Source organism: Erythrolamprus reginae, chromosome 11, assembly GCF_031021105.1.
Source record: "Erythrolamprus reginae isolate rEryReg1 chromosome 11, rEryReg1.hap1, whole genome shotgun sequence".
NCBI classification, from domain to species: domain Eukaryota; kingdom Metazoa; phylum Chordata; class Lepidosauria; order Squamata; family Dipsadidae; genus Erythrolamprus; species Erythrolamprus reginae.
The window spans coordinates 35,133,954-35,141,334 of record NC_091960.1 but is presented as its reverse complement, the minus strand read 5'-3'; the positions used below and the strand labels follow the sequence as shown (position 1 = coordinate 35,141,334).

The 7,381-nt window shown below is 44.8% G+C and overlaps 1 protein-coding gene across 4 annotated transcripts in view; it reads right to left on the bottom strand.

Annotated features, from left to right (window-relative positions):
• Positions 1 to 4,690: 4,690 nt before the first annotated feature.
• The window catches only part of SESN2 (sestrin 2), a 52,079-nt gene continuing 49,388 nt past the window's right edge, over positions 4,691 to 7,381 (bottom strand). For all 4 annotated transcript variants that reach the window (XM_070763670.1, XM_070763671.1, XM_070763674.1 and 1 more), the window contains 2 exons: positions 7,229 to 7,373; positions 4,691 to 6,026 (listed from right to left, as the gene is read on the bottom strand). In XM_070763670.1, the coding sequence (XP_070619771.1) occupies positions 5,940 to 6,026; positions 7,229 to 7,373 (232 nt within the window). In that variant the 3' untranslated portion in view covers positions 4,691 to 5,939. The remainder of the gene's footprint in view (positions 6,027 to 7,228; positions 7,374 to 7,381) is intronic.

Here is a 7,381-nt window from a genome sequence, read left to right as displayed (position 1 = left end):
TTAAATAAATAAATTTGGAAGCTACAGTGAGCCTCGCCTCGAGACTTGGCTTTTGTGCATATGCAGTGTTGTGGTTGGCTCACGGTCAGCTCCTCTGGCCACTGATTTTGATTCAGAGGAGCTGGGTCCATTGGATCTAAGAAGACCTGTCTGGCTTAACGAAGAGTCAGACGGTGAGGGGGAAGGGGAGATAGATGCCGGAGAGGCAGAGAGGTCTGCAGAGCTTGTGGGATCTCCAGTCAGAGCCTCTTCTGAGTCAGATGAGGCGGAGGTGATGGATGATCCCATCCTCAATGTCATAGAATGCTGGGACACCAGAAACAGCTGCACAGATGCAGAAAGAGATTATAAGTCACAGCTGCCAGTAATGAAGGACGCCACAGCAGGGCTAAAAAGGGAGGGGTTTGTAGAAGGCGTTGTGGGAATTTATCATTCAGATTTGAGAGAGAGATATTGATGCGTCGTGGTTTTGTTTTTCCTTTGGACACCTTTGAAAATTCTGATACTCAGGCAGTGAGTAATTGGCTGACATAAGCCAGAAAGACTTCTGTTGCTGGCTTGAGTGATTAACTCTGACCCTTGGACTGATAAACCAGCATTTCTCTTGCAGCCGCTGAGGCTTGCAGCCATTTGTACATAGAGAAACCTTTCGCCTTATTTCAAGCTTGTGTGTGTGTGTGTTTGTATAATTGCCTCGTTTGAGTGGCCCGTCAGTCAGGCAGATCACGCAGCAAGCGAAATTTTGCTTGAGGACACTCGTGAGATTTCAGTGATATGCGGAATCAAACAATCAGCGAAAATCATCGAAATCTCACTCGCACACCTTCATGTGAGATTTCGCTTGCACAGAAGCCAAATCCATGCGCCGATGGGCCCGTCCATGCCCGCGACAGCCTCGGAGGGCACTATGGTAGAAGGTAAGAGGAGCAGCCCTTCACTATTCTAAACCCCACCGTTTCTCAACGAAACCTACACTGTCAAAAAACATCATTCGAAACAGGTTTCTGGTAAACAAAAAGGCAACTTTACTTTTTTATTTTTCCAAAAACAAACACTTTGAATCAAGAGTCACAGAAAACACATTAAAAATAACAAAACAAAAACAACATAACTTAATGCGTAGCAAAAGATTGAACGCGGGAGATTTATTGTAGGCTGCTGGGTGATACGTAGGAGAGAAAGCAGAGGAAAATTGGCTACCAGATGGCGATGTGTCCGTCAGGGATCATTTCACCGAAGCTGGCACCAATGTGAAATTTAGCCGGCACGCTCAGGTGAAAGCTCCAGACATTATGTTCTCTCTCGCTGCTTCACGCACACAGAATTGTACCATTTTAAGGCAAATAGGCCAGACATCACTCAGGAAGAAGCAAAAGAAAGTGATTGGGTGGACGCTTCTTTTTATTAAGTCTGAAGTGACAAGATAAAACAAGAGAGCTCAGCCTTAAGAACCTGCACAAAAACCTGTGATTTTTTTTCACAGACTGCAATACAGTGTTCCCTCGATTGTGGTGGAGGATGCGTTCCAAGACCGCCCGCGAAAGTTGAATTTCCGCGAAGTAGAGATGCGGAAGTAAATACACTATTTTTGGCTATGAACAGTATTCCAAGCCTTCCCTTAACACTTTAAACCCCTAAATTACAATTTCCCATTCCCTTAGCAACCACTTAGATTATTACTCACCATGTTTATTTATAAATGTTTAATTTAAAAACAAATTATTAAATGCGGACAAAAGTTTGGCGATGACATATGACATCATCGGGCGAGAAAAACTGTAGTATAGGGGGGAAAAACGCAAAGTATTTTTTAATTAATATTTTTGAAAATCCGTGGTATAGACTTTTCGCGAAGTTCGAACCCGCGAAAATCGAGGGAACACTGTAACGGTTTTTTTAATTGCAGCTCAAGGCAGGTAACCACCATTAAACATACAGGTATCCCAATAAAACTGAAGTAGAATCAACGCAACAATATAATGAACCCCTCCCCCAAGCACTTTCGTCTCAAGTCTAAGAAATTTCAACCAGTTGGAAATACTCTGATCATCTTCTCAAAGTCAGAGGTCTGTTAGAAAGTTTGTAAACTTGAAACCATGGCTCTTGTGAGTCTTCAACAAGATATATTAAGTCGGGACTTGGCAACTTTAAGACTTGGAGTTCAACTCCCAAAGTTTCCTAGCCAACATTAGTGGCTAAGAAATTCTGGGACATCTACAAATCTTAAAAGTTAAAAATCTTAAAAATCTACTATTGACTCCATGCCAAACAGGTATTCCTGAAAATAGAGCCTGTGCTATGTTCCCTCCATTTTTTATTTTCATTTATTATTTATTTTTAATTCACCGCCCTCTCCAACTGTACAGTCTAGGTGGGGCAACCTTTGACCAGGCCTGCAATGCTTAAATTTAGCTCTTGTAACCCGAGTTGTTTGTTTCCAAACGGAATCTTATGTATATTTCAGAAATGCCTGGAAAGCTTCACATTTTCCTGGGAAACCCAACTTCATCACAGTTGCTATTTGAAGCTGGTTATTGCTAGGCTGTAGTTACCAAGCGGAGGGGGGAAAGGAGGGGGAAAGGTAGATTATTGCTTTGTTTTGCATTGTACGACTTTAGGGCTTAGTACCAGTCTAAAATTCAGATTTTAATCCCAAGATTTCAAAAAAAAGGAGGAAACTGGAAACAAGGGGTGAGGAACTTGTAGTTGTCTAGATCAGTGTCTTTCAACCAGTGTGCCGTGGGACATGGTCAGGTGTGCCGCGAAGCTCAGAGAGAGAAAGAAAGCAAGAGAGAGAGAAAGCAAGAGAGAGAGAAAAAGAAATAGAGAAAGCAAGAGAGAGAAAGAGAACAAGAGAGAGAAAGAAAGCAAGAGAGAGAAAGAGAACAAGAGAGAGAAAGAAAGCAAGAGAGAGAGCAAGAGAGAGAGAGAAAGAGAAAGAGAGAGAGAGAGAGGGATGGTGGGAGAGAGAAAGACATAGAGGGAGGGAGGGAGAGATAAAGAGAGCAAAAAAGAGAGGAAGGAAGGAAGAGAAAGAAAGAGGGATGGAGAGAGAGAAAGAAAGAGGAAGGAAGGGAGAGAAAGAGGGAGAGCGAAAGGGAGGAAGAGAGAGAATTTTTTTGTCCAAACATTTTTTACCCCCCACCCCCACCCCACTCAATGTGCTCCAGGGTTTTGTAAATGTAAAAAATGTGCCGCGGCTCAAAAAAGGTTGAAAATCACTGGTCTAGATGTTGACTTATACAATCTCCAACTTTAAAAGCCACAAGGACTAACGGATGGGGTTTAGCAATCCATAAATTCTAAAGAAGTTTCAATCTTCTATAATAAGCATGCAGAGACAGGAAAAAGCCAGAGCTGAAATTTTCCAGGATTTAGAAGACTCACATGGGACCAAACCGAAATGTAATACTGAGGTGGAAAAAAATGAAAAAAGGAACCAAGGACCAGAATCGAACCAACGTAGAGTTTTGTAGCTGCTCGACTCCCAACTCCTACAAGCTCCTGACATCATCCATGGGATAAAAATATTTTAAACCCTCCCATTCCTAGGTGCTAACAGTTGAAATGATGGACGTTTAATTCCTTCACAGAGTAGGAAGTGGGTAATAGCAGGAATTGCTTGATGGAAGTTGACAAACTCCATCATCTTTTCTTTCAGCTAAATGAGGTTTTTCTTGCAGGGGGTCTGCCAGCTTTGACAGCGAAATGAGTTAAATAAAACACGAACCCTCTGTAATATTGGTTGGAGCCGAAGTAGAGAGGGAACAGGAGGGAACAAAAAAGACCCATAGTTCTAAATCCTCCCCATCCTACTTGGTAGCGCAGTAGTTAGACTGCAGCACTGCAGGCTACTTCAACTAACTGCTAGCTGTAGTTCAGCAGTTCAAATCTCACTGCTGTTGACTTGGCCTTCCATCCTTCCAAGGTGTTGTGGTTAGCTCTGGCCCTGCTCCTGCCCCAAGGACTGTGGATGTGGGGGAGACATCCACATGCTGCAGGCCTGTTTTGCCCCTGGTGGAATCTGCTGATGGAGGCTCCTCTGACCAAGAAGACATGAGTGACAGGGAGGAGGAGAGTGTGGCAGACAGCTCAGAAGGAGATCAATTCTCTAGCTCCTCCTTGGATTTGGAACAAGAGTTAATGATGCAGCGGAGAGCGATGCATAGGCAGCAACAACTGAGAGATTATTATCAAAGAAAATGAGGCCACCTGTGGTTGGGTGGGGCTGTGGTCATTAGTGAGGCTGCTATAAAGAGCAGCCTGTGGGTTTGGCCATTGTGGAGGATTATCTGATCCTTGTGTTTCGTGACTGCTTTACTGTTGCTATTACTACTCTTGGGTTGCCAATAATAACCTGGTGATAATTAGAGCGTGAAGTCTAGAAGACCCATGTGACCCAAATGTTATCTAGAAAAGTTCTTAAGTAGAGGGGTTCTTAAGTAGAACACAAGAACAGTTTTTTTCCAAGCACCATCACTCTACTAAACAAATAATTCCCTCAACACTGTCGGACTTTCTACTAAATCTGCACTTCTATTCTACTAGTTTTTCTCATCATTCCTTTCACCCATTTCCTCCCATGTTGATTGTATGACTGTAACTTGTTGCTTATATCCTAAGATTTTTATTAATATTGCTTCTTCATTATTTGACCCCTATGACAATCGTTAAGTGGTGTACCACATGATTCTTGACAAATGTATATTTTATGTACGCTGAGAGCATCTGCACCAAGACAAATTCCTTGTGGGTCCAATCACACTTGGCCAATAAAAATTCTATTCTATTCTATTCTAGGTGCCACTGTATAAGTTTTCCGAATAGTAGGGAGCAGACTGTAAAGGTGATAAAGAGTTTCGCAATGTCCAAAGCTCAAGCCCTTGAGCAAGAGGAGATAATGGGATCTAAGAGCCAAACAACACCGCTTTACGTCAGAAAAACAATCTTCTTAGAAAAGGACAAAGGGAAAAAAAAATAAAAGAGGACAGAAGCAGATATTTGGGGAGAGAGATTGGTGAACTTGAATCTAGCTTTTGGATCGGAGAAATCAATCACACACGGTAAGTCTTCTGCCTTGTTTTGGAGTGGGAGCAACAGGAGGAGAGAATATTCCAGCCAATTAAGAACAAACCCACAGTTCTTTTTCTAATTTGACCTCATCTGCAAACCACCACCGAGATATTTCCACATTTGCAAGGAGAACATCTGAACCCCCCCCCCCCCAAGATCTTGGGATCTGAAGCTTAGAAAAAGAAAGAAAGAAATGTAGTGTGAAATCACCAGTTGCGCTTAGCAGCCGACGTGTTAATAAATTCAGCGCATAGATTGTCGCCATCACATACACACCCAGGGCACACCTCCGCTCCCTACCCTTCAAGAGAGCTTCGGGGGTTACCCGCTTGAAATGTTCAAAGTTCTACATTCAGTTTCCCGGCGGTCTTTGCCGCAGCTGGTTCAGGATCATCGCCAAAAATAAAAATAAGAAGAAGATGTAGACAGGGCAGAAAGTATTCATTGCACAATTCATTGAAAATTGCTGCCATCTCCAACTCTGGTGCGCGTCAAGAGACATCGGCGTGGGAGGCAAGGCTGCCCACCTCAACATCCCACTCTGAAAACTTGGGCCACCGTTTGGCAAAAACCAAGAGACCACTGGTGGCTCCCCAGGTAACGATGAAGAAGCAGTGGTTGGTTTCCTTCACACATCAAGGGAACGGTTCACGTTGAACCAGCCTCTGCCGCACAGTGTCGGGGGTTTTTTGGGCAGAGCGACTGAAAAAGTCCATCCCCGTATACAAAACGCTTCCAAAAACAGCCACAGGTAGAAGGTGAGGTCACTTGGTTCCCCCCCCCCCACCAGACGTTCCAGAAACAGGTCTTTGGAAGAAAGCTCCCTTGTCCAGGAGCAAGGCGGCTGCCTCGACCGTGAAGTCCACTCAGGTCATGTAGCGGGTGATGGCCCGTAGAGCGTACAACAAGGCGGCCTGCATGCGGGCTTCCAAAAGCAGCAGGTTGACGTGCACCTATAAGACAAGAAGGAGCGTGATAGGAAGCGATGTGAGGCTTGCAACAAGCAGAGAGGACCGGCACCAAAACCTGGCATCCCAGAAAACTACCGTATTTTTTCGGAGTATAAGAGGCACCGTCCCCCTAAAACTCAATCTGTAAAGTCTGGAGGACAGAAGGAAAAGGGGGGACATGATCGAAACATTTAAATATGTTAAAGGGTTAAATAAGGTCCAGGAGGGAAGTGTTTTTAATAGGAAAGTGATAGATAATGTGATAGATAATTTAATAGATAATGTGACTTAATCAAAAGAGTCCAAGCCCCTATTTATAAACTTATCTTGGTCATTAAGCCACTCCCACCCAGTCACATGACCTTTACGCCACCCCAGTCACATGTTTGTCAAGCCACACTCCCACCTGGTCACATGGCTGGGAAGCCACTCCTACCTGGCCACATGACTATCATATTTCCCAAATATGCCCATGTTACACCAACACTCTGCAGTCTGCATCGGTTGCTGATCAGTTTCCGGTCACAATTCAAAGTGTTGGTTATGACCTATAAAGCCCTTCATGGCACCGGACCCTAGGGGGAAGGGAAAATGTCAATTCCCCCATGCCTGACAACAGAGGTGGGTTTTAAGGAGCTTGCGAAAGGCAAGGAGGGTGGGGGCAACTCTGATATCTGGGGGGAGTTGGTTGCAGAGGGCCGGGGCCGCCACAGAGAAGGCTCTTCCCATGGGGCCCGCCAAACGACATTGTTTAGTTGACGGGACCCGGAGAAGGCTGACTCTGTGGGACCAATCTGGTCGCTGGGATTCGTGTGGCAGAAGGCGGTCTTGGAGATATTCTGGTCCGGTGCCATGAAGGGCTTTATAGGTCATAACCAACACTTTGAATTGTGACCGGAAACTGATCGGCAACCAATGCAGACTGCGGAGTGTTGGTGTGACATGGGCATATTTGGGGAAGCCCATGATTGCTCTCGCAGCTGCATTCTCACTAAGTGGGACATACAACCAGGGGGGGGGGATGCTGCCCAGACAGTGGGGTAGCGGAAATGGAGCCCCACCCCAGAGCCCCCAATTTGCACTGAAAGATGTTGAAAGAAAATGCAGGGTGTCCTGCATAAGCCACGCCCACAGTGGGGTAGTCAAAATTTTGGTAGCCCTTCCCTGTATCCATATATCCATCCATCCATCCAACTCGCTTTTACCTTTTCCGAATGCTTGAAGTGTCTCCAGAAATGAGTGTACATTCTTTTAGTGGTTTTTTCCGGGTAGCAGGCCACGGTTTTGATGTAGATTTTCAGGCTACGCTCCAAAAGCTGGTTCACTTCCCTGTAATCATAGTCATCATACCTACAAGA